We start from the raw sequence: 27,973 nt of genomic DNA, 5'->3' as shown, positions 1-27,973 counted from the left end.
ATCATTACCACTTCTGATTTATAAGTTCTAATAATATACTTTTCATTCCAAATTTTTGTAAAAAAATAATTTGGAATCTTGCATTTTATTTCGATGCAACGAAATAAACAACGATATATATTTTTTGTTTTGGACATTCGAGACAATATTTTTGTTTTTTGCGTCATACTCACATGCGCCTCGCTCTTTTGCTTAAAATCGCTTTTGAAAAATTTCTACTCTATTCCAAAATTACTACCCTACTTAAAACTAAAAAAAGAATATATGTATGTATTCTAAAACGTCATATTCCGAGCAAGCTTCGTGGAATGTCTACGAAATGCCTATGTTTGAGCTTTAAGGTATTTTAAACAAGTAATTTTTATTTTTCCATTAAATTTCAAGCGCGAAATTTAAATTAGCGACATAAAATGTATTAAACTTAATCAGAAATTCATGGATATTTATAGTACCATGAATTGCTTTTACAATTCTGATATGAAATACGGTAGACATCTTTTTACTTCATTATTACCCTTTTTATTACATTTCGACTACTGAGTAACTATTTCTTCTTATATATAACTGCTTTAGCTAACTTTTATTTTGCAATCATTTTGTATCAATTTAATTATTTACTAAAAATCGAATAAGTTTTGGTTTGCAGATATAAGCAAATTTTAGTTATGCTATCTTTTGTGGTAAATTTATACCAAGTTAATTTAAAAAAACAAAATAATTGTTAAGCATGTAGCTATCTAGTTAGCAAATAGTTATTTAAAAGTATAAATGTCTAGCTATAGCTATCTTTAAAAATAGGTTTTTAAAAAAACTTTCTTGATAGCATCATAAATATAATTAAGACTGTTAGACAATTCCAAGTGTTTAAACAAGAAAGTTTTACCGCCATATAAGGTACATTCAGTTCTATAATATATTTGCCTGAATAATGCTGTCACCAATATTTAGCGTATGGTTGTTGTTAAAAAAGTTGTTGTTTATGTAATGCGTGATATATAAAGAAAAGTTTATAAATAATCTGATAGTTATTTTCTATACTTAAATTAATAGATCAGTAAAAAAACGACTTTCTATGTAAAGATTTATAAAGTTTAAACACAGAATTTTGAAAGGAACATACTAGTTAGTGACTACAATTTCACTGGTTGTTATGATAATAAATTTCACTCAGAACTGACTCAGAGTTTCTTATTTCAATTAATAGTTTCTGATTAAATAGAATGCCAAATTTTAAACCAGAAAGATTATCTTATAATGCGCTGCTCCTGAAAGATATGTTTATGTTAGAGAAAAGATAACATGATAAATTTCTTTATAAGGCTATTTATCAAGTGGTAAGGTACCAATATATGTAAAAATGCAAATTCAAGCATTACCTTCCACATTTTTCTTAGGTTTTTTGACTCAATCTATCCTCAATTCTACCTGAGGAAGATGTAGCCTAGGAGCTTTAAATCTGTTTATTGATTAAACTATATATTGTATATAGATAGTTTTAAAGCTTAAATGGTGAAGTTTTTTTTTTTTTTATTATTGTATAATCTTGAATTGTTTTCAATATGCAATATGGATTTTAAAAGATATTAAATTAAAAGTAGATTTCAATAACTGTTGCCTCTCTGCTATATTTTATTCAAACATCTTGAGCAAAAAAGTTATATTGATTGATAGAAAAAAACATATTGATACAATACAGCTACTCACTTTATTGACAATTGATATAAACTAATTACTAATATGTCATATATTGGATTTTTTAAGTTGCAGTGTTGCAATTTAAAAAGTACTAGTAAAACCGTATTACAGGTATGGTGCTAATAAATATAAAAAACATATTCTAGTGGTGTCTTCTGTATTTTTTAAAAAAGGTAGTTATGGAAGATACAGCTGGAATTTAGACAGTTTTATGGTTGCATTATAATATTCTACTTTATCTACAAACTCATATAACTGTAAGTGACCACCATGATGTGCATCCTATTCATATGATGATTTTCTATCTCTGAAACTACAAAACTCTGTAGATACTTGTTCTTGTAAGCTCCTTTAGGTGTTTGTTTAGTAGTACTTTTAAGGATATGCTTCTGCTTATATTAGTAGTTTTTCAGATGGAAACAAACAATATGGAACTTCCAGCCATGTGAAATGCAAGTGTTCAATACTTTAATTTATAAACTTTCTTACAAAGCATACTTTAAATGAACCTGTTTATTTTCTCCCTGTAAGATTAATGCAATTCATGCCAAAACAGCTATTAGTAATGTGTGTTTTTTTAAATTTCAATGTAGTTTTACATACATTTTTAATGAATTGCTATAAAATTATGTTGCAAAATAACCTCTATTCATTAGAGTTCAAATCACAATGTACATACATATTTTGAATATTATATAATTTTTATCCTACAAATTAATGTATCAAAGCATATTCCTTGTTTGAATTTTCTAGGCATTTCAATACACTGAAAATATTCACATCTCAGCCATTTGATCCAAGGAATTCAGAAACTTCAAACAATTTGGCCCATCCAGATTACCACTGTTGTAACCTTTGATAAATGTCTTCTCCAGAAATTGAAAAAGCTTGATGAAAGAGGTTTCCTGCCCTGCTATTTTCTTGTCTTTCTCTTTGATTATTTTCTCCAGATTTCACTGTCAATTACTGATTGGATGATAGACTTTGTTGATGACTAAATACCAGTTAGGATATATACTTAAAACAATATGTTTGTCTTCTGATGATGGTAGTTGTACTGAAGATTAAAAAAATTTGACAGGTACCAGGGTTTTGTAGTTCTTTTTTCCCCCTCACAAACCCATATTGGACATGCACAATCATCCATTTTTGGCACCCTTCCTACATCGTTAATTGTGCTCCTTCTAACTTTCAAGACTTCTACAGCTGAATCTCCATGCTAAAAACTGATGTTGTTGATCAATTAAAGAATTTAAAAAAAATTTTTTTTCAATTATATTGTTTAAGGTATATGTCATCCACAATCTAAATTCCAATAGTTTTGATATTGCACTACTCAAATAAACATTTTGGTTATTTTTTAAACTGTAATGTGTGTTTTTATGTAAAGACCTAATTTAAAAATGAGTGAATCAAAAACTGATAAAGTGCACATGCTGAACAAACTTAAAATATATGAGAATAGAAGAAAAATCAGGTGAAAGTTGTTAACCCCAATAGATATGTAAAAAATAAGGTTGAGCTTTATATTTGACTGTTATAATGCAAATATTTGTATTATAACAGTCAAATATAAAGCTGTAAAGTAATTTCCCATGTTTTCTCAATTTTGATCTAAACCCACCTTATAAGAGCAGTAGTTAATATACTAGAGCTAGTAGAGAATTGCAAGCACAATCATTACTTCTGATTTGGCAGTGGTAGTCAGTCAAAAAAGACCACAAGCTGGAAAGCATGCAAAGAAAATGTTACAAAATCCCCACCACAATAGTCTACATCAAGACTGTGTTTGAAGCAAAGTCAATACTTTTTTTATGCAGTTTAAAGTTTGAAGATTATTGGTTGAGTTAATGAGCTGCTGTTCTTTGAATGTTATTAGACCATCGCAAATACCTGCAGATTTTGCAAAGCAATTTTACAAATATCCATTTACAGGTTATGAATTGGACTGCTGTGGATCTTCCAACTAAAAAGTATCTTCCATATGGCTAAGTAAGTGATAAGGTGACTCCTACATAATTTATTTCACAACAACTTAAGCAGGCCTAAACCCAATTGAGTTTCTCTGGGAAGAGCTGGAAAAAAAAAAGTTAAAAAATAAAACCTTTAAAGGTAGCAGTAGCATCAGCTTGAAGAGAAAGTACTTGAAATACAACAAAAACCTTGTGATATCAAGAGATTGTAGGGAATTTTGCCTCAAGACATTGTAGCCAGTTCTTGAGGCAAAAAGAGGGCCAACACCTTGTTAATTTAGTTTTAATTCCATAAATTATTTATAGTTTGTTTTGCTTATCGAAATGGTGTAGACATGTAGATTTTTATACATTTCATTTATGTTGGAGTGATGTAGACTTTTTAACTCTTTTCATGTATTAACTAAAGAAAAAAGGTTTTTATTAGTATAATATAATTAGTATAATTAATATAATTAGTATTGTTAAAATTTAAATTTGCAAAAGAGATAATCCGACTATCAATCAGATTTCTTTTGATTGACACCTTTCACATTGATAGCACAAAAATTAGGTCATTTCATAGTTTACCTTTTACCAAGTGTTGTTGACACAAATGCTCAAAACAAGTTTTATCGAGCTCAAGATTTGTTATGATCACCAAAGTACACATAGTAAGCTCACTATCTTTATTGACCTTACTTAAACCATCAACATGGTTTCTTTATCTTCTGCTTTAAAGCAGTAAAACATGAAGGTATAAACTGCATGAAAATTTGCTGATGCCAAAAAAAGTAAACTAGAGCTAACAAAAGAAATCAATGTCATTTTAGGTTCAGCACTCCAAAGTTGCTTAAACCAGTTCTAATAGCATTAGTAGTAGTGGTAACTGTTGTATTTAAAGTGTAAATTTATTACTACAAGCAATATTATCGTTCTTGCAAAAATGCTATTCTTTTTCAATGTTTCATATTTTTTTTTATAGGTAGGGAACAAGTTTGCTACAAGGTTGTTGTTGAATCATTAAGAGAAGAAACGTAAAAAATCAAAACTATGGATAGCAGAGATGACGCTCAAACTAATCCATTTACTAGGCAACACTTTTTTCCTGATCAGAACTTACTTCGTAAGTCCATAAGATAATTATTTTTAATTAAAGTAATTTTTATTTTTGTGTAAATTTAAAGTTCGTGCATTTTGTTCAAAATATCTGTAGAATATAGATTGTTTATTTTAAATAGTTAAGTTAAAGCTTCTTTTTTTAAAGAAAAGTTTTTAAATTTTCCTAAAATCATTTAAAATATTTAATTTGTTTTAAGTATAATTAAAGTTCATTGTTTAAAATTCACATTTTATCAGGTCAGCAAATGGCTTATTTATCACCACAACAAGTTATAGGTGTTCAACCTCAGTTGTCTCCAGCTCATATGTACCATGGTCGTCGTTCTTCTTTTAATCCATTGGAATCAGATGAATCAAGACTTAATCAAAGACAAAATCCTTTACCCATAGAAATAAACCTTAGTAGCCATGCTTCTGCAAATCCATGGGCTATTCCTTACTCTCCTCCAGTAAATACAATCAACCCACATTTTTCTTATCAAGGGTTGCCTCAATCTAGGTGGATTCAAGAACAAAATCCTTTACTTTCACCTGAGTACAGAGATTCAAGACTATTTCCTTCTCATTTCCAACAACTTACTACAATGCAAGCATTTCAGCAACAGCAACGGGATACTCAGCAAAAATCAGAGCTTGAACGAGAGCGAGAAGCACGATTTCAAAGAGACCAAGAGTCATTAGCTCAATGTAATCGAGAGTCAATTGTTCACCATGATGCACAACATAGAGGTTCATTTCATCGTGATGATATAATGGAAGTGCAACAGGGTATTCATAGACAAAGTAGTCAACAAAATTTTAGTCCCAGAGAAACTTTTAATTCTGATCAGCACATACATCAAAATCAGCTAAATCGGGAAGTATTCTTAAATAAAGATTCAATGGTTATTGAACCTTATTTACGTCAGACTTCTCAGGTTGATACAAGAACTGTTAATAATCCTGGTTCAATATCGGATCTTAGCAAGCAAAATGTAAATAATCAATCTCTTATCTATTACCCAGAGGCTTCAGTAACTAACAATGATAATTTTCATTGGCAATCATCTGGATCAATGCCAGGTCAAAATGCTCATCAGTACTCAAAGTCATCTCTGGAAGATTCTTTTCTGAACAATTTAGACACAAGAGCATTAATAAGTAGCCAATATTTAAATAGTCAGACTTTAATAAATAATCAAATGACCATTCGTGAAAATGTCCATGTAAATAAACATCTTGAAGATATTGATCTTAAAATTGATCAACATATATCTGCAATTCATATGGACCAACAAAATAAAGTTTTAGATGTGAGGAAGCCGAGTATTGACCAAAGCCAACAAAATTCCATGTATGTAATGCCAAGATTTGAAAATGTTGTAGATGATCAAGTTGTTGCACAAAGTGATCGCTTGTCAAAATATACTGTGCAACAAAATCTAGTTAATCACGAATCCATTACCTCACATGATGCTGTGATAAGTTTTAATCCATACTCAAATGCTTCACATGAGCACAAATCACGAAACCCTGAATTTTTGCGAAATACTAATAGCATGCAAAAAAATGGAACCACAGTATCATCTCCTAACCAAACTTCTTTTTCTCAGAATAATACTGTTCAAGCAACACAAAATAGTGCTGTAAATATTAATATAAATATAAATATGCCCAACCATCCAGCATTTCCTTATGGATTTTCTCAGCAGCAAACCTTGCAAAGCAGAGAACCTGCAGTTCTAAATTCAAAACCATCCAGTTTCACTGCAACAGAAGATGATGAAGTTTGTTTTGAGATAGAAACCAGTCACCAAACTTCTAAACCTGCAAAGGTTAGAAATAAAATATCTTCTAGTACACAACAACATATAACTAATCAAAAAAAAAGTTCTCCTAAAGTAGTTACTTCTTCACAAACAGCAAAATGTATGGAAACAGTAGTTGTAAACAAAGAAAAAGATTCTCACTTGCATTCTAATGTTAAAGGAAGTGCACCTATCCATAAACAGGGTTCATTTTCACAACAAATTTCTGATGTCTCTGCCATGTTACAAAATGAATCAAATTCCTTAGTTGAACACAAGCCAAAAATGAAGTTTAGCAGTATAGAGTGTTTACTGGGGATGACATCAAAGTCTGTTAGTAAAAGTGTTGAAGCAAATGCTATGCCAGTCAATGAATCTAGTCTTGAGCTTGCACGTTCTGCTATGGAGAAAAAAGAAAGAATATCTGTTATTAAGCCTCTTCTAGGTGAAAGTCAATATCCATATGAGAAAAAAAATGAAGTGTACAATTCCTTAATGGCTCCAGAATCTCAAAACTTATTTGCTAAAGATATTTTTTCTAATGATATTCATAATCAAAAAAATCCTATTAAACCAACTTTAGATACCTTTGTTAATATTCCTAAGTCTCCTCCTACAAGTCCTGTTGTTCCCTCATCTCCAAAAGGAAATAAACCAGTTCACCCTTCAATTAGGTTACAAAAGAATACATCAGTTGTTAAATCACCAACCCCAAATGAAAATTCAAAATCCTTAGAAACCTCATTTTATGAATCCAAAGAAAAATTGTCTACTTCTCACCAGAGTAGTAAACCAGTCGTTCATCCTGTCCCTGGTGGAAAACCAGCTAGTTATTCAATGTCATTTCCAGACAGGAGAATTAGTGGAAAGCCATTATCCTATTTGCAGTCAGTGAACCAAATGAAAAAGTCAAATGATAATATACTATCTACTAGCAAAACGTCTAATATTGCAGAGGTTTTAAGTAAAGATGTTCCCATCACAATGAAGGCTAATAAAATGCCTCTAAAGCCACCTATGCCATTGAAAAAGGGAATTACTGTTAAATCAACAACAGAAGCTCCCAAGCAACTTGCTATGCCATCATCAATTGATAAGTCAAAGAAAGTAATCCCAAGCGGTAAACCATATACTCAGCTAAAAGAAATTGCATTTGAAGAAAATACTGAAGTTAGTGGCTCAATGTCTTCCTCTTCAGATGAAGGTAAAATATTTTTTAGATAATATTTACATTCTTTTCATTTGCTTTTATCAATAAGATTTATTAAGCCATTGAGCAGACCTGAAGAGAATTGCTGAAAATAGCAGTGCTCTAGCTTAGTTATTAAGTTTCTAGTTAAAAACTAAAAACTTTTATTTCAAAAACTTGAATCTTTTAAAACGAGGATTAAGTTTTTTTTGTTAATTTTGTTGAACTTTTAGTTATTAGAATTTAGTTTCAATAGAAATTTCATCCATATGTTAATGGAGATAATTCTGAAGAAAGTTATTTAGTTTTTAAACACTGGTTATGAGTTAACTATCCAACCCAAAAATATATGTGATGGTTGAAAACTGTTTAATTTTTCAGAATCAAGTGATGAATTTGACCAAGATGAAGATGAAGAGGAGATGTCTCGTTCCAGCATAAGTTCTTCATTTGTTTCACAAGAACTAGAGATGACAGGAGGAAAGAGAAAAGCTATTTATGAACCTGAAGTATCTGGAAGTAAGTATTAAAACATTCAATTACTATTTTAAGTTTAATTTTTAGTAATACAAAATTAAAGGGTAAAAAAAAGACATAAGGATGATCTTGATGTCTTATTTTTTAAAGGTAATCTTAATGTCTTACAAATGTTTAGTGTTGTGTTTTAGGAAATAATTTTAAAAAACAATCTTGATGTCTTAAAATTATTTGGTGTTGAATGCTTTCATGGAGCACATGTTTAAATAAATTTTCAAAGCATTAATATTTGCAAAAAGTACTTTTTTGTGAGCTAGTCTCATAAAGATTGCATTTTCCAGTAGCCAAAAATACTGTCAAAAAGTAAGTAAATAAAATAATTTAGTTTTGAGTTTATTTTTACACCTGGTCGAATTCAAAAATGGGTTTTAAATTGATGAGCTACTGAATTGACTGATATAATCTAGTCATCTTATTTAATCTTCGTTTTTATTGGAATTTAATTTCAATAATAGTAAATGGCTAAAAATTCTTCAATTACGTTATTCACCATTAATGTTTTGGAATCATTTTAATCAAAAAAAAAAAAAAAAAAACAAAGTGATGAGTTTTTTAGAAAAAGAAAAATTTACTTGTTTTTTTCTCTTCTCTTCTTCTTCTTCTTCTTATAGGGTATATTATTGATTACTTTTTTCATTAAAGTGAAGCTGAATAGTTTGAAGAAAAGAAAAGTTTTGGATGAATCACTCATCCTAATTCCATTACAAAAAGGGTAAAAACTTCTTTATAAAAATTTTATTTTTTATTTTAAAACTTCTTAAACTATTTTTATAAAAAAATTTTTGTGATAAAAATAAAATCTTATACTTTGCTCTTTTTGCTGTAAAAATTAAATTTGGGAAATTTATCATAGTTGTCAGTAATTATTGCAAAACACTTTTTATTGTGCAATTGCTGCGTAAAAAGTTATATAGAGGAACTTATTTGTGTAAGATTATCTGAATATTGTAAGGAGTGAAGGTGTTATATGCTTGTACTTGAAAAAAAAAAAGTAAAAAATAAAGAATTATCATTTGCATTGTAATTTTTTTTTTTTTTTTTTTTTAAACTTTTTGGTAAAAAATTATTTTTTCATATAAAAATAATTTCAGTTTCAGTTTTATCTTTTTTATTGTAATAGTATTTTTTGGACATTAATAAATATTATATGTAAAGATCTTAACTTATTATTCTTTAAGTTTTAGTTAAAAGTTAAAGAAATTGTGGTGCTAAAAATGTCACTTATTTGTAGCATTCCCATGAATCTTGGCTAATCTCACCTTGCAAATTAACTGCAATTAACTAATCTAACTAATCTAGTGGTTAGTGGTTTTTAGCCCACCAATGATCCAATATTAATTTCTATTTATTTTATATCTTTTCAACTTGCTGTATTTACACATTGTAAACCATTTTTCTGCAACAGTAAATATTGCTTACACATGGGTTTTCTAATATTTGCTTGGGCTTAGATTGGCGCTGAGGAGATTTTCAGGATTAGTTGCTTTGTCAGTCATATGCACTAACCTTTGTAGTATAATAAGAAAATCAACCTTTTTTGTCTTTTACAGCGCCTCAATTTGTTAAAAATTTTTTAAACTGTATAAGTGATAAATTGTTTGTTTCCTTTGCTGAAGCGTTTTGTTGGTTTTTAGAAATATAATAAGAAAGCCTCAGTTGAAGGTGTTCTTAATATATTTCATTAATATTGCTATCTTATGTTATTGAAACTTTATAGGATTATTTAGTGCTAATAAGAAAAAAAAACTGTGGACTGTAAAATGTTTTATCTAATAGTAATGTGTTTCATTTTGTTTTTTATGAGTTTTTTTTATGCACCATTTTATGCATTAAACAGTTAATATAAAATGTTTTAGATGGCGCAGACAGACACGCTTGCGTCCTGTAAACAATGGTGATGGATTGCGTGGTGATGTATATTACTATTCACCTTGTGGTAAAAAACTGAGGACATATCCAGAAATCAATAGTGTATGTTTTTATGTTCCTGTTAAATTCTCAACATTTCTAACAATGGTAGTTATATCAGCATATGTTAATACAACTACCATTGTTACATTTTTTTCTTTTAGTATATGATCAAAAATGAGATTACAGACCTTCCGCTGGATTACTTTAGTTTCTCAATGAAGTTAAGAGTTGGAGAGTTCCTAGAATCTAAAGAGGTTAAATTGCTTTTTTATGTTCATGTGTTTTTTAAGTATTCAATAATCAAATTAAAATTACAAAATCTTTTTTAAAAAAATCAATACTTTTATAAAAATAGGGTTTTATAAAAAACAAAAGTGTAATCTCAATTTTTCAGGATTTTCATATTGGACTTGGTAAGAAAAAATTTAAAAACGCAATCCTTTGTTTTTCTAAAGTTTTAAGATTTAAAAATACTTTGCAATCTTTGTTTTTTATTTATTTTGTCTTGAGTATGTATACTAGGGTATAACTTTTTAATTTATTTTTAAATATTTCATTTTCTGTATCATAAATTGATGAATTTTTACCTAAACACAATAAAAAAATACCCAGCTCCACTAGATTTTCAAAAAAGGTTACCCCCAAATCAAAACTAGGTATTGCCAGAGAATACAATTATAATACTGCTTCCTCTAAGCAATATTATTAACAATGCTACATTTTAGAAATTGTAGCCATGGTAATTTTGTGACTTTATATAGTGCAGCTGGCTGTGGAACTTTGTAGGTAGTTCTAGATTTGTGTAGAATGACATAAAACAATCTAGATATGCCTAGCTGCACTGTGCTTGAAAGATGGAAAAGCAGAAGCTACTACTGATGGCATTTTGACAGTTCTTGAGAAATATAATATATAGAGTGCAGTTGATGAACAATTATGAGGAATTGCAAGCAAAATTTGTGAATGGAACAGAAGTGATTATCGATAAGTCAGGCTGGGGAGATGAGAAACAGGAACCATCAGCACTGAAAATACAAGAAGCAACCAGTGCACCAGCACGCAGAACATGCAATAAAAGTGATGCAGAACTGTATTCAGTTCGCAGAGAAAGATACAAATTGCAGTTTAGATTTATTTTAAGTAATAGAAAGTGGTGTACTGTTGTATATTAATCATAAATATAAACAATACAAAGCATATGCTATGCTCTAGTAACTGTAGTAGTTAGTGACTAGATATGTCATAATTGTTAAACAATTTACAGTGTTAAGTTATAGCATGCAATTTCATATTTTGATTTGGGGTTGAACTTTTGTTTCTATTTTTGAGTAATTATTTTAAATTGACATACAGGAATATGAGGTTGTAAAAAGGTTATATCCCTAATGTATATATTTAATGTACTTTTATTGGCTTTTTTCCAGGACAATAAGTTTGAAAGACTTTCAGAAGAGGAGATTAGTGCAAGGTTTGATGGGATGTTTGAAAAGTTGCGTACTTCAAAAGCACGTTTAGAAGAAAAGCAGCAAAAGAAGAAAGCTCAAAGTGAAAGAAAGCAAAAGCTAATAGAAGCAAAACAAAAAAAGAAACAAGAGATAGTACTTATGAAGACTTTAAAAAAAGAACAAAAGAAGCAAGGTACAATAAACTTAAGACCCTTATTTAAATTCAATGCTTAAATGTTCAAAATAGAGTTTTATTTAGTAATCAAGAGAACTATATTATCAAATTATGCAAAAAACAGGTTAGAAAACTTTGCTTAAAGAATTTTAAAAAAAGTTAAATTTGAACAAATGGGTTTTGTCATTAAGACTTTAATGTATGGTTTTTAGATATTTGCTAAAAAATTATTTAGTAGGTGACCGTATAAATCAATTTTTTTCATCCTGGTTATATTTTAAATGTTAGTATTTGAGTTTCTGCTCTAAATTTTTAAAATAAATTTAAGTAAAGAAGGAGTTCTTGTTTGTGACCCAAATTTATTTTTAAGTTTCTCTATGTTCCTTTTCATTTTCTTTACCAGTAATTTTTAAATTCAATAACTTATGCTTTAAATAATTTATGTTTAAGCAAATTATTTAGAAAAAAATTTATAAAATAATGCGTATTTTAAAAGTTGTTATTACTAAAATTAATAACTCATTTTCTCCCAACTTTTAAAATTGGAGTTAGACCAAAATAATTCTAACCTCGCAAAATGTTTAAAAAAATTTATATTTATTTTTAAGTTTCTCTATGTTCCTTTTCATTTTCTTTTCCAGTAATTTTTAAATTCTTACTGTAAGTTGAATTGAAAATATCTAATAGTAGAAAGACTGACCTACAAATAATCGGATTATTTTAGAAATGCGAAGGAAAGCTGAAGAGGCACGTATGAAAAAGCAGCAGCAGGCAGATGCAGTAAAAGAAGCAAAGCGTTTAAAAGGTTTTTAATGCTTAAATACATTTTTAGTAGCTTTAATTTTAATGATGTGTAATCTTAAGTATATGCCTAATCAAGTATAGTATCTGGCTGATTGATACCTAAATACAATAATGCTGTGTGGTCAGTGTTGTCTTACAGTTTTAATTGCAGTTGCATAGTCATATAAGTTTACCATGGAATTGCAGTAAATGATTGATTCACTTGCAAATGAAAATAAGCTGTCTGATCATGAATGCCTTGATTATTTTGACTATTTCTAATTTTTTTCTGCTCCACTGTAGTAATTATTTTCTGTTTCTAAGAGAAAAAAGTGATTACGTTTGCAGAAATTGCCACTGAATAATCACTGGATATAAATATATTTTTTTCAGTAAACTGGTACTGAAATTTCTCACTTTTACAATTTGCATACTAGTGATCATTATGCTGCAAATCTACTGATTACTACCATGCTAATAATTACTGCAGAAAACAGCAGGTTATTGGTTTGTGGTATTAAAGTATTATAAAACGTGTGGCTGAGTTGAGTTCCTAAAAATATTTAGAAACATGTAATTATTGTATACCTGATGTAGCTAAAGACAACAGAACATTGTTCTGCTGGTGAATTGGAAATGAGAAAAGTTTATATTGGTGAATTTTTTTTTTTTTTTTTTTCTTTTTCATAGCTCAATCTCTTATTAACGAAAAGCAAAAAGCAAAAGCAAAGAAGGAGCAGGTTAAATTAGTAAATCTCATTTTTTAAAGTTCTTTTAAATAAAAACTTGAATTGATAAAAATGAGTAAAAATAAATTCAATTGGTAGATGTAATAAAATGCTTCTTAGGCTAGACAGTTAAAGTTGGAGAAGCAAAGACTGGCTAAAGAAAGAAAACTCAAAGCTGTGGAAAATGTAAATATTAAAGTGAATAGATATTTTTGGTTAAATAATCTATTATTTACAGATATTTAGCAATTTTCCAACATATCTTGATAATAATGTGTATTATTTATTGACTAGTTTATCTTTTTTTAGATTACTTATTTACCAGTTTTTAAAAATTTAAAATTGTGCAGAAACAGTTTTTTTTTTTTGTTTTAAATTTGGTCTTGCAGTTTTTTAAAATTCTCAATTAACTCTAACTTAAAAATTATAAAAATAGTTTTAACATTCTTAAGGCTAAAGCGAAACAGAAAGAAGTAGAACAAATGTCCAAAGAAGATGAGGCAATGGTGAAGGCTAAGGTATATGCTTTAACAATATATGATGAGTTCTATATATCATAGGCATATTTGAAAATTTCAGCTTTTGAAAAATAATTTGAAGTAATAACATTTTAGATGCGTGAGATGAGACGTCAGCAAATTGTTATGAGCAAAGCTGAAGAGAAAGAAAAAAAGAGAAGGGAATTGGTTATGATGAAAGCTTATGAAACACAACGGAGAGCTGAGGTTTGTGCTCTTGTTTAAGCAGAATTAGTTATAAGTTTTCTACAGTTTGTATTTCAGTAAATCTAAACATATTGACCATTTTTGAGTGCATTCAATTGTTGTAGCTAATATTGTTTACATAAGTATCATTACTAAATAATATTTTGTGTAAATAAGTATTTTTTGATAAATATTACATGCTATATTTGCATATGATGTTGCAATCTATTTTATGCTTTTAAAGGAACGTGAAAGAATAAAAGAAAACAAACGACTAGAGAAAACATTAGTTCGTCAGCGAAAGCTAGAACAGCAGCACTACGAGAGAATGATTGCAAGAGAGCTTAAAAAGCCAATTGATGATATGTCTTTGAAAGATTTAAAACCACTTCCTAACCTTCCTTCAATACCTAACTTACATATCTCTGGCAAAGCATATGCTGATATTCTTATGGTGAATGAATTTATACAGACCTTTGGACATGTCCTGGATGTTGGTATTAACATAATTAAATTTATCTAGCATAATTAGAGAACTGAATTGTTTTGTTAATATGAAAATGCATATTTAATGAAATAGAGTAGTTAAATTGAGGTGGTTGATACATGGGTTCTATCTTTGGTCATGATCAAGTATAATTTAACTTTGATTAGTATCAAATAACTTTAAATGGGTCCTGATATGATAACCAGTTTACACATTATTGATCACACTGCTAATAATCGCCTACTTTTCAAAAGAATAAAAAGTCTTGTTTATCTTTTAACAATTACCTCCTAAGAATAATTTATCCAAATAGAACATGTTAGTAATAATAATTTGCTAATGTATGCATGTAAAAAAGTATTATAAAAATGCAATTCTTTTTTACTATTCTCCAGAGCTTTGGAAGTAAAAAAAAAAATGAGGGAAAAGATAGGGAGAATCATCACAAATTTTTTTATTGTGAACTCAATTTATTTCATGGAGCTAAAAACGTATTTAAGCTCTGACAAAAATTGAGCTCACATTAAAAAATTTTGTGATGTAAGCAAACAATATTTTTTGGTTTAAGACAGAAAAAAATATAAACTTAAAGCAATTTATATGCTGTTTGTACAATAAAAAAAAAGTTTTATTCCTCAAAACTTTCCAACTTGTAACATACTTCAAAATTTTCCCCAGGCAATCCCAAGGAAATATTTAAATGAATGTTCTGCATCAAGTTGCAAACGATGGCCTCAAGAGAAGATAAAGTTAAACCTCTGCACATTTTTTACATTTTGCAATAAATACAAAAAATACAAAAATACAAACCCTCACTTTACAAAAATAGTTCTTAACTAATATTTCTGTAATTTTTTTTTAACCCTGTGCATAATGGTGGAAATATCCATCATAATATTTAGTGAACAAAAGAAAAGGTATCGGAATATGCGCAATTTATTTTGTTACTGGCAACTTTTATACAGGTTGCTGTATGAATAATAATGTACTTGTCAAAAGAAATGTCTCATTCAAATGTTTCATTCAAATGTGTTCGAACTTGTTATTCAGCTGTTTGTTGTGTTTAGAAAAAATGCAAGATTTCTTGAATAAATTTTTATAAGTAGACTGAAGACTTTTTACTATCAGAATTCATGAGTGGAAATAGGGTTTGTTACAATGTTTCTATTATTTTCTCTACAATTTGTATTGAATACTGTAAAAATTATTCTCAAAACCATGTGATAGAAATTTACATCACCATGCAGTAGCTTCACTCCTGATGTATGACAAAAATACTTTTGTACTTTATTAGTTGCCCCCTTTGTTCCCTTAATAGAACATAGGGAAGCAACTAACTCAGCCAATAATCTCTCATCAATAACCATGCATATACCAATAAGTCCAATATTGAAACATACTGGATAATACAATGCAACAGTAATTAGAATAAAAAAACAGCTTCCGCTCTTCATCAGGGTGACCACAACTAGAATCCTATTTTAGTTGAAAGCTTTAATTTGTTGCTTTTACAAATCAAGACATTTACCAGTAATAGTGATAAGCTTTATATTTATATTTACTTTATATTTATTGTATATTGTTTTGTAAAAAGATTTAAAAGAGAGGGAAATTGAAGATTACTTAGAGCCCTTAGAAAGTTGCTGGCTATCAGAAGATAGCCTTGATGATGATTATTGTGATGACAAGTACCACGATGCAAATGAAATTTTAAGGACTTTGCAAGAGGAGGATGACAATGAGGATAAGGAAGATAATTTCATTGATCTCCCTCTTGTAGAAGAGGTCATCATGGGAAATCAAAAATCTTTTCATTCATCTATTCCTACTAACATGGCAAGTTTTACATTTGAAAAAAGACAATTAATATGGAGAAAAAGGAAAATGGCTTTTGATAAAGAAAAGGTTACTTTTATGGAAAATTCTAGAGCTTTGGATGAAATATCACAACACGAAACCCCATATCAATGCTTCACAATTCTTCTCATAGACCTAAGGCTTTTTGTGGATAAACAGATGTGTGCAACTAAAGTAGGACAATTTCTGAAACAATATCACAAATGGGGTTTTAAATTATATGTGCTGTGTAATTTGATAGGATACGTCCACAAATATGAAATATATTCAGGGCAAGAAAATAATTAAACACTTTCAGGTAAATCAGATCTTGGTGCGACAGAGAATGTTGTTGTTTGCTTGCTTCTGGGAGTACCAAGAATGATAAACTAATACCTCATAAATGAAATTTTGGACAAAAGTTAAAAACTAGTATTTTAAGAACTATAAGTTTTATTATTTAACATTTCAACTGTTAATATGTTAGTATATGTAGTTTATAAATGTATTAAAATAATTATTTCAAATACTATATTTAGCAATATTATAAAGTTTTTTTGAAAGATGTTCTATTTGAGTAAGGAAAATTTCTTTATTCATCTTTGAATAACAATATCTAATTCTTGCTTTAAGCTCTTCCAAATTCTCAGCTCTCCAATTATTCTCGTACACTAGCCGTTTTAAATCAACCCAAAAGTTTTCAATTGGTCTTACTTCTGGAACGTTAGCTGGGTTTATATCTTTGGGTACAACTTTGATTTTTTTTCAATTTTAAAAAGTCGATGACCGACTTTGCGTAATGTGATCAAGCTAGATCAGGCCAGAAGATAAACTTATTGTCTTTGTTATAATATTCTGATACTAGAGGAAGTAAAGTTTTTCCTAGTATCTCTTTATAAGTGTACTGGTTGATTGCCTGCTTACTGTGATGAATATAAAGAGGGCTTATTCCACAGGGGCTGATGCAACAAGAAACTAAGAGCTTGTCCTCGTACTTTTTACACAAATTGTATCTTACTTGGTCAGAACATTGAGAAGGATCAGCGGCATAAAACGTATCATTACTAGTTAATGTGCTATTGTTTAAGGTAAAATAGCTTTCATCATCCATAACAAAATCCAAGTTTTTATAATTTTCGTACAATTTACGACATTTAGGACACATAGCTTTCTTCTGCTGATGGCTACGATCTGGACGATTTTTTTTTTGAAAGTTCAAATGTTAGTCATTGTTTTTAATACTTGGGAAATTCGAGTTTGACTACAGTTAAAAACTTGAGCTACTTTCTTTTGGGAGCACCCTGACTTATTTTCAAAAAATGCAGCAATCTTTGGAATATTTTCTTTAGTAGCTACCTTAGCGATTCGACCACTTCCAACTTTTCTTTTTAAAGATCCATTCTCCAATTTTACGATTTTATCGTAAGCAGTTGATCTGGGTAAACCCCATTCCATAAACTGCTTAGCAACAAACGCTTTACCTTTTTCTCAATTTTTTTGGAAAAAAATTTCCATAATTTTTTCGAGGTCTTTTACTTTGACCATTTTATTTTCAATATTTAAATAATATTTTTAAGTTAATTAAATTAAATTTAAATAGATTATAAAATTCTCTTTCAAATAAGTATAAAGGTTTTTTGCATGCATGAAATAAATTACATAATAAATGCAATTAAAATTTGTCCGAAATTTTATTTATAGGGTGTTATATTGTATATTTCAACAATTTTTACAATTTGTTACTTTTAGTCTATTTTTTGGATTAACAAGGAGTTTACACTGTGGAAACTGTACAACAAAACAGGACTCCAAAGAATAAGTTACTAGAATGTAAAAATTTCATGAAGAAATCAGTGCCCAGAGGTAGTTATGAAGAGAGAGAGTAACTAAGCTAAATGGTGTCAATATGAATTGTGTATTGTGGAATTATAATAAGATAGTAACTCTGCTATCCACCTATGCTGAAGCATTCCCTATTACTGAAGTCTCAAGGTATGATAGATCAAAAAAGAAAAAAACCATTATACCTTTTCCATTTATTGTCCAAGAATATAATATGAGAGGAGTAGATTTAATGAATAGCTTTCTGGGAAGAAGCCACATAACTTGAGATCCAAAAAATGGTACTTACATATTTTTTTTTTTTACATTTGTTGGGATCTTGCAGTCATTAATGCATGGATTATGTACAGTAAAAATGTTTTAGAATGTCATGAGCCTAAGAAGAGTCTGCTATCACCGGGCTAGTTCAGGAATGAGTTGGTCTTTGTATTATGTGACAAAGAAACCAGCAAAGGTGCTAAAAGGGGGCACCAAGCATTAGTATCCTAGAATAGGAATTACAATCAAAAAGAAAAAAAGGTTCTCCAGCTCCTCCACCTCCAAAAGATATAAGGAAAAATGGCTTCAAACATTGGCCAGGTGTAGGTGGGTCTCTCTGGTGCAAATACCCTAAATGCAAAGGGTATTCTACAATATTATGCAGAAAATGTGAAAATAATCTGTCTCAATAAGAATAATTGTTTTGTTTTTTTTTAACTATCACCATAAATAAAACTTGAAAAAAACATTTACTTCTTTTATATAAATATGTTATTATAAATATTATATAAATTATAATTTTTTTTTTTACTGAGCTTACTATGTAAATTTCCACCGCACAATTTTTTTGCAATTATTTCTTATATACTTTTTCTGATAGTTCTTTAATCAATTTTCTTTCAATATAGAACCTAAATAGTTTCTATCTCTCTGATTTGTTTCACAAAAAAAAAGGAAAATGATGCAAAGAAGGATTAATGATGATTATGCCTGTGAAGTTTTGAACATTTTGCTCTGATTCTTTCCTTCTCTTCCCTTTTTCTCCCCTTCCTCGTTGTAGATTAGTGAAAATATTCTACAGATTTTACTGAAATTAAAAATCAGTAGAATATTTTCACTAATCTACAATTGATGATATGAGGGAGTTGTGTGCACCCTAATGCAACAAATTTTGTGTTTAGATTGTACTACTGATTTTCCATCAATGGCAGAATTACAAGCATCATTACTTTGTGAATCAGGAAGTGAAGATGCTCTTTATAATGCATGCCAATCTTTACTGATGTTTGCAATCTTTGATCCTGGAGTCTCTGGAAAATATGTAAATTTTTTTCAATTTTCATATCCATTGAAAAACATATTTTTAAGTGCAGTTACAGCATTTTTAATTAAGAATTTTGTTAAGAAATTTAAAAATTCATTTTTTTTTTTTTTTAATTAGTCAACATCATTATTGGGTGTAAATTTAAAAGATATTGAGCTGAATGAATCTAATATTTCTGAAGTTCTGCGCCTTTTTATTTTATCACGAAATGATGGAAAGCAAGATGAACTTTCTGATGCTTTGATAGAGAAACCTCTTATTGGTTTATCTCCAGCACAAAAAGCTGCCATTCTTGCATTTATCTGTAATGAGCTGCTTTGTGGAAAAGCCATTGGGAGGTATTTAAGTATTTTAGTTTTTTCATAAAGAGATATATCAAGGTATTATCTTTCAATTATTTTTGTGAAGGTTTTTAAAAAGGAATATTTGGCAGAAGATGCTTTGATGCTTTGCACATGAGTTATTGTGTGTTGCAAATGTTCAAAAATCCATCTGATATTGAGATAAAAAGAGAGAAGAATTTTACTTTTATACTTTAGAGAAATAGAAAAAAGTTTGGAAAATATGGCAGATTTAAGAAGAGATAAATGGATTTTAGAAGGAGAAATGCGCAAGTAAGTGCAACTCATGTAGAGAATTGTGTATTTTATATTATAAGTTGATAATTTAAACAGGTTTAGAGGCTTTATGCTTTTAATCCTTTAAAAAACAGTGTAAAACAATTTCATACAAAAATAGAATTTAAGATTTTTTTTTTTTTTAGGTACAAAGCAGATTTAATGAAGATGAAGCCAAAAGATAATAAAATCAATTCTGAGAAGAAAATTGAGCCAGGTATTGAAGCTAAGAATGAAGAAGATTATAAGGATTCTGAAGATGAAAAAGAGAGTGATACTGAGTTTCCTGATAATCATTTAGGAGAAGACTATAATGATTCAATTGAAGTAGATGTATGTGAACAGCTTTTGTATATATTAAGCGTAAAAAATGTTCACACTTTTTAAAGTCACAAGAAATAAACTTTTTTTTTTTTAAAGGAAAGTTTTAAAAAAACTTTGCTTTCTTTTTTTCTTCTTTATTTTTACTTTATTTTAAGGTTAATAACCCATCGACTGTTGAAGAAATAGAAAAAAAGGTGAAACAACTGGAAAAGGTAAACAATAACAATTAAGTGACTTGAAAGCAAATTAATTTAGAACTTAGTTTAGAAATATGAGTTACTTTAATTTAATATTTGTTATGTATTTAAAGTTAAAATTGATGAGCATTTTTTTCCACAGATTTTTTTACTTTTAGAAACATTTTGAATGCCGAAACAAATTGTTACGTGCATCTCATAATATTAGAGGCATACATTTAGGTCAGGATCGCTACAAACGTCGTTATTTTGTTTTGCCCAATGCTGGTGGTGTTTATGTTGAAGGGTTAGAAAGTGGGTATTTCGATGAGAGTTTAGCAAAAAATATAAAAAAAGAAGATGATAAAATTGACGTTAGACCTTTAAATTTGTTTTCTTTTAAAAGTGATAAACAATCAAATAGTTACTTAACTTCACAACAGAAGTTATCAATCACATTACCAGTTGACCCTCAACCAGCCACTGTGAAATTAGAAAATAGTGACAATTTTATTTGGTTTTCAATTGCTAAAAAAGCAACATGTTGTGATGGAATAAAATCTGTTTCTTTTAAAAATCCAACTCATACAAAAATAATTATAGCTCCTTCTGTTGAACAGTTGGGCCAGGATAAAAAATTCCTGGAATCCATTTATGGAAATGACTTAGCTATCCCTTCTCTTTTACCTAATAGTCAAGTGTCACAAAGTCTTTCTAAAGCGTCTTTATCACTTGGTTTACCTGACAACCTTGATATCAGTAATTTGATAGAAAATCCACAGAAAGTTGCAGAACTTCTAGAATTCCAGAGTGCAGTTGCGCAAGAAATTCCTACAGAAATGAAAAATGGGTGGTGGAGAATTACTGATCATGATCTTTTGCAACAAATTACTTGTGCTGCACATCAGAGGTAAAACTATATTTCAGATAAGTAATTGAGTTTATTTTTTTAAGCTCTTGTTTTATGTGGCTGCTAGGGAAAAGGATAAATTTAAAAAATGTTTCTTTGAAATTTGATTGCAATTCATCTATGGACCTTTTGAAAAATGTTTAATTTAAAGTGACAATTCAAAATGCTAGTTTTTCTTTAAATGTTTTTTAACTAATCTTGAGTTTGAAATTTTTCTACTAAAATTTATGCCAAAAGTGTTGACCTAAACAACATAAACAGGCTAATTTATGAATGTACTCTTCATCTTACTTAAATTTCATTATTTTTTTTTCATTCAAATCTTTTTTTAGAGGAATGAGGGAGAGATTGCTTCAAAAAAATGTGTCTCGTTATGCAGACTATATTTCACAATCATGCAAGAACAACAACCCTTTTTGTAAGTGTCTTGTGGTTATTTCTGTGAATTTATACTGCATTTGACTGTATACTTTTCACATAATGCCAGAATTTTATAATGTAAATAGCAGGTTTGAAAAAATATTTTAGCATGGTTTAAACAAGAGACTTTCATAATGAAAACATTGCTTTCATAAATCACAGTAATGCACAGTATTTAGTTTTCTGGATCTTTCAAAGGGTATTGGAATGCACTCACAATTATTATAGAAAAATGTTCTATGGGCTCTCTGAGGAAATTATTTTCATGAAAGAAATGTAGTTCTTTAAAGGAATGTGAAAACCATGCACTTTGGAATGGTTTTTTCTAGCAGGAAGGAATTTTGCTTCTTTAGTAAAAATTTCAACTATTTAAAATTGTTTTTCTTTAGTTTCACTAGTATTTCCAGAAGATGAAAAGGAAGCAGGTAAAACTCATCAGTCTACAACAAATCTGTTGGTGTGTGACTCTTGGTTTCCTCAACTAGCATATGCAAGTGATAAAGCTGTTTTAATTGAGGTTGAGGAACTAGAGGAGAAAGTGTTTTCTGCAAGTTTACAAGCAAAGGTGTCATAGTTTGAATATTTGAAAATAAACCAAATATTTATAAATTGTTTGTCTACAATGATGTTGAGCATTTTTTCCAATCCAGATGCTAAATTTAATTTTTTTTTGTAATTTATTTAAAAAACAAATTACTTTGAAAAATTGTAAGCAAATTTAAGAAATAGTTAGTTTTATTTTATATTACATCAAGTATATTAGAGTAATAATAATTCTGAGTTTAAGTCTTTAATTATTATCATAAATTCACCATTATAAAATATTTTTATGCAAAAAATCGATCATATAGTAATTAGAGCTTATAAGAGTGGGGAGAAATGAAAGTACCTTGTATAAAAATTTTCAGGAATAGCACACAAACATCTTGTAAATCCTAGTACTGCAAAAATCTTTTGAACTCTTTTACTGTAGGGAAGGGTAGGAAGTCACATAGAATTAAGTAACATAAAAAGTTATGCTTCTCTGAGAGAAAAATTTGAAGCTTATTGGAAAGTGTTCATGCTTGTTCAACTTCAAAAGTTATACTGGAAAGATACCAACTTGTTTATTATATAATGTATATATAATTCAAAATGACTCTTACAGGGAAAATCTTGATTATAAAAAAAAGAATGATTTTTTGAACAAATGCTGAAGATTATTGAATATAAAAAATCAGTTCTGATAGGGTGAATAATGATTAACGAAAAGTTGGAAGATATTTAATTTGTTTAAAATTAGAAATCAAATAGAGAAATGAATATATCTAAAGAAGTTTGGTAAAAGTTTTTTTTGTTTATAAAGGTTTGGTTAAAAATTTGAATGATTTGTACAGAAAAGTAAACTATTTTATAAATCAGAAGAGAAAAGAAAAAGTAAAGAAATTAAAGGGCTACAACTAAAAAATGAGACAAATTTTTAGGCTCCTTAATTATCCTTCATGACCTCATGACCACTCATGTGTTATTGCATTATAAAGCACATTTAATTTAGATAAATTTAAAAAAAGACAGTTTAAAAATTCATTAAAAATGATTTGCTAAGTCTAAGCAAGAGATATTTGGAGAATCACTCAAGAGGAAAAAAGTTCAGATTTTGACGTTGTAAAGCAGAAAAGATGTTAAAAAGCACCATTTGTAGAATAATTCAATGTGCAGAGAATAGATTCAGATAAAAAAGAAGGATTGGAAGTTGAAGAAAACTGAAAATAATGGATACCAAAAGAAAGCATAAATTAAAAGTTATGTTTGATCAATACAAGAAACCAGATTATTCAAATGTTACCAGCAATATGGAAAACATTTAAGAACTACGCAAGTATAAGAAAGACAAAAATTGTAATTCCAATGCAATCAGAGGAACCTGAAAAATCTGAAGCAAGCAAGAGATATGAAAAATTGTATTGAAATTTTAAAAAATTAAGCTGGATTATAAATGATCGATCTATTTTTACATTAAGAAATAGAATTAATAATGGGAACAGCAAATTCTATACAAGCAGTATCAGACTAGCACCAGAAAATGTAAAATACAAAAAAAAAAGAAAAAGTTTGAAGAGCATATTTTTCAAAACCTTATTTTTTGAATAAGGGTATTTTAATGAACCAGTGCAACTAATTAAAAGAATGTAAACAAAAAGAGTGATGCCATTTATATAACAACATCATGCATTATATATTTTGGCCAGATCAAGCAAGAGCTCATTATGCTAAAAGCCAGATTAACTACTTGAGCAAAAGAACATAAATTTCGTCCTTAAAAATGATAATTCTGTAAATGTACTAGAATGTTGTCCACTAGAAAACCTTTTGGGCTTTTTTCTAAAACAACAAGTATACAAGAATAATTGGTGAGCAAAAAATGTGAAACAACTCTACCAAAGAATACAGTATTGTCTTAATAAATTGTATATGAACCTAGTGCAACAGCTTTTTCATCAGTGAAGTTAAGACTTGATACTTTAAGGCAAAGAGGAGTCATGAAAATTAGATAAATGTTTTAAAATAAACTTTAATAAAGCCTTAAAAAAACTCTTTGAGTTTTAGTTTTATCTTAAAAATTGAAAGCTTTTAATTTTACTGCTGAAGTATGATCATAAACATATTTGCAAAAAATCAGAAGAAAAAAAAAGCGCAAAGTATTTACTTAAAAAATATATATTAAAAGCTGTTAAAGTAGCTCATTTGTTTTTGTGTTATTTCATATTACCACTGATAAATTTTGTCTGCAAACTCTATTTTCAAAATATTCCAATTTTTACACTAAGCTGTTTTCATAATGCAAAATAATAAAATTAAGATAAACAAACAAAAAAAAGTACTGTGTGTAAATACGGTGTCTGTGTAGCAGAATGGAAAAAATGCTCTACAACTCCTTTTTTTGGCTTAGGATACATAACTATCAGTTTTGCACAATTTGTAGTTGAATCTATCATTTTAAACATTTAAAAAAAAAAAATTTGGTTCCGAAGATTAATCACATTAAATTATTTGTAGTTATCTTGTTTTATGTTTTAAGGATTCTTTAAAACCACAAGATTGACTTTTATTGACAAGATTGAATGACCTTTTTTTAATGATAAATTTTTTAGAGTTGGCATTTATCTCAAAAAGTTTCACCGTCACTTCAATTCTCTAGTGATGAGAAGGCAGTTAAAAATGAAAGTCTTTTGAAGATAGCAAGCTCACATTTACTTGCTCTTGAGGCAGGAATAGAGCGTCGTTATCTTAAACATCCTTTCCGTCTGGAAAAACTTCCTAATAAGAATGAAGAAGAAGAGAGTTTAGTAAGTTCGAATTGCCAACCAACAACACCAGCACTTAAATTATGGAGAGATGCTGTAACTGAAGCTAGATCTTGTTCACAGCTCTCAATGTGTTTATCAATGCTGAATGCATGTATTGCTTGGGAAAAGTCAATCATGAAAGTGGTAATATAAAGTTGTATTTATGATTTAATTTTTTAAATTTGTAACAGGGCATAGTTTTTGTTTAAATGTCATTTATCATTTGAAGTGTGACGGAATATTATTTTTTGATAAAAAAATTTTAGCAAGCATAGCCTTTTAGTACAAAATTTGGCTATTATTTTTAAGAATTGTTTCTTTTAAAATGTTTGTTATATTGGGTACATTTCTTTGGTTCCATTTTTAAGACTTTTACTGAGTGTTGGTTTGTGGGTAAAAAATATTTAAAACTTTTTGATAATTTTAAAATATTTAATAAATTTTTAAATTATTAAAAAGTTGTTTTTTATTATTATTATTTTTTTTTTCAGTTTTGCATTTTATGTCGTAAGAGTGATAATGAAGATCGCTTATTGCTCTGTGATGCTTGTGATCGCGGCTGTCATATGTACTGTTGCAAGGTAATTTAGTAACTAGTCAGTTAATGTTAATGTATTAAATAGTAATCCTAAATAAAAAACTAAATTATAATCTATATGTAGGTATCCAGTAACTCGATAAAAATGTGCTGCTGCTGTACCTTAAGTTTGAGTGCTGACAAATGTTTACTGAATTTAATTGTGTTTTTTTGTTCCCAAATTATTTATTTTATTATTCCCATTTATTTATATTAGCCTAAGTTAGAATTAGTTCCTGATGGAGACTGGTTTTGTCCTGAATGTGTATTAATGGTAAGATAGACTACTTTATAGTTTGTTAGATATATACTTTTGTTATTTTATATTATACATGTAAATAGTTATTGTGTTTTTTTATTTTAAATTACTTTAGGCATCTGGTAGTGATCAATGCTATTCTTGCAGAACAAAAACTGGGAAACGAATAAAGTGTGCTTTCTGTCCGAGATACTATCACCTGCAGTGTCTTGAACCACCCCTTAACAAGTATTTGTTTTTAGGAAATTAGTATTTTAAGCTTTCATCGTTGTTTTTGTTAAGGAAAATATTTTATTAATCACAATTGTTAAAGTAAAATTGTTCCAACTACCAGTCTCTCTTGATGATGAACTTTTTACAGGTCTCCTCGCTCTCCATGGTCTTGTCCCGTTTGCAAAAAAGAGCGTCTAAAAAGTAAAGTTCCTTCCAAAAAAAAGCCTCGGATTGAACAGCTTGTCATCGAAGAAGAGCAAAGAAATAAAACGAAGCAACCAAAAGATATGGAGCTCTGTAAACAAATATTAACAGAACTAGAGAACCATGATCAAGCTTGGCCTTTCGTTGTGCCTGTCAACAATAAACAAGTAAAGCTGGGTTGTTATTATTCTTTCAATATTATTCTTTAATATTATACAGTTTTGTGTTATAATAATTTTTGATTTGTAATTAAGTTTCCTGAATATTACCAAGTTATTAAACATCCCATGGATTTTCAAACCATCGAAGCAAAACTTAGAGAAAATCAGTGAGTTACTTAAACAACTTGTCTTTTTCTATAAAATTATAAATTTCCATCTGTATGATTATAAAATTACAAAATTCCTTGTATAACTTTCTACATTTATTCTATAATACGTTTTTATTATTTATATAATTTTTATATTTGTAATATGCTTGAATAAATGCGTTAAATTTTTTTTTTTTTTTTTAATTTTATTATTCATTGTAAAATGTTTTCGCAAATTTCATTCTTTAGGTATAAAAATCGAGAAGAGTTTGCTCGAGACGCTCGTCTTGTATTTAAAAACTGCAATACATTTAATGAAGATTTCTCCGAGGTCATTTCTTACTTTTTGAATTTTTTTTTTTTCTTAATGTTGTTTCTATACATCAGTGTAGCTTATCTACTAAATTCTGTATTTTCAGGTAGGTAAAGCAGGAAAGATCATGTCTCGATTTTTTGAGAAACGCTGGTCTGATTTATGCTCCAGTGAGAGGAAGCAATCGCACGTTACTAAGAAAGAAAAAATATTCAATGACGCTCGAAAGCCCTCTACACTTGCCGGTAAAATAGAATCATCGCTTAGTGGGGACAGTAGTAGTGAAGAAATGTCGATCAGTGAATCTGAGAGTAGTGAGATTGAGGATGGTAGTGATGATGATTAATCTTGATCGCTTAGAGACGATGCGAGTGTTTTTGGGTATTTTTGTAGTAAATATTTTTACAGTTCTTTTGATGTATAAATTTCTTAGACCGTGCTCGTCAACCGTGAAATTACCTTCCCATTCATATGATAAAGATATATACTGCGAGGTGTACAAAGTTTATTAACGATTTTTAGTGCGTTGTAAATATACGTTCCCTGTTTTGAAACTAACATAACTCTTCTTCCCAAAAACTGTTGGTTTTTTCTTGGTTAAATCAAATCTTTTATTAAAATTTATCTTTTAAAAAAAAAAAATTTTAACTCATGCATTTCATACGATCACTAAAAAATCGCTCAAAAAGATTATGGTTTTTCTAAATGAAAAGTTTATCAATTTGATCGCTGGAAAAAATATGACGCTTTTAACAGCTAAATAAATTGTCTTCTAAAGGACTTTTTTGAAGCTCCAATAAAACTTTACTGACACTTGATGTGGATCGC

The 27,973-nt window shown here is 28.8% G+C and overlaps 1 protein-coding gene across 4 annotated transcripts; it reads left to right on the top strand.

Moving 5' to 3' along the window:
* The first annotated feature begins 153 nt into the window (after positions 1 to 153).
* Positions 154 to 27,724, top strand: LOC145190329 (bromodomain adjacent to zinc finger domain protein 2B-like). 4 transcript variants are annotated; one of them, XM_090090315.1, is made up of 30 exons: positions 154 to 341; positions 4,633 to 4,773; positions 5,007 to 7,760; positions 8,127 to 8,264; positions 8,925 to 8,994; positions 10,139 to 10,253; positions 10,355 to 10,447; positions 11,618 to 11,831; positions 12,538 to 12,618; positions 13,287 to 13,336; positions 13,445 to 13,510; positions 13,777 to 13,842; positions 13,939 to 14,049; positions 14,273 to 14,525; positions 19,354 to 19,493; positions 19,614 to 19,834; positions 20,036 to 20,110; positions 20,260 to 20,446; positions 20,593 to 20,649; positions 20,793 to 21,523; positions 21,856 to 21,941; positions 22,333 to 22,508; positions 25,075 to 25,413; positions 25,761 to 25,850; positions 26,064 to 26,120; positions 26,221 to 26,333; positions 26,467 to 26,689; positions 26,777 to 26,850; positions 27,082 to 27,163; positions 27,252 to 27,724. In XM_090090315.1, the coding sequence occupies exons 2-30, from the start codon at positions 4,701 to 4,703 to the stop codon at positions 27,489 to 27,491; spliced, it is 6,975 nt and encodes a 2,324-aa protein (XP_089946441.1). In that variant the 5' UTR covers positions 154 to 341; positions 4,633 to 4,700; the 3' UTR covers positions 27,492 to 27,724. The 4 variants fall into 4 exon arrangements, with proteins under 4 accessions (XP_089946441.1, XP_089946439.1, XP_089946440.1 ...); XM_090090313.1 differs by having other exon boundaries at positions 13,445 to 13,522; XM_090090314.1 differs by having other exon boundaries at positions 13,287 to 13,345.
* Positions 27,725 to 27,973: the final 249 nt, after the last annotated feature.

The sequence above is a fragment of the Hydra viridissima genome, unplaced genomic scaffold, assembly GCF_058129835.1.
Source record: "Hydra viridissima isolate aposymbiotic clone 2 unplaced genomic scaffold, HvirCarnegie_v1 scaffold_6, whole genome shotgun sequence".
In the NCBI taxonomy this organism is placed as follows: Eukaryota; Metazoa; Cnidaria; class Hydrozoa; order Anthoathecata; family Hydridae; genus Hydra; species Hydra viridissima.
This window is presented reverse-complemented; position numbering and strand designations above follow the sequence as displayed.

Excerpts from the sequence above, each read along its gene's own strand:
- LOC145190329 (XM_090090311.1), top strand. The coding sequence starts at position 4,701 with ATGGATAGCAGAGATGACGCTCAAACTAATCCATTTACTAGGCAACAC. Across the intron at positions 8,265-8,924 it reads TGAACCTGAAGTATCTGGAA|TGAAGCTGAATAGTTTGAAG; the intron begins GTAAGTATTAAA and ends TTTTCATTAAAG. Across the intron at positions 27,164-27,251 it reads TTAATGAAGATTTCTCCGAG|GTAGGTAAAGCAGGAAAGAT; the intron begins GTCATTTCTTAC and ends CTGTATTTTCAG.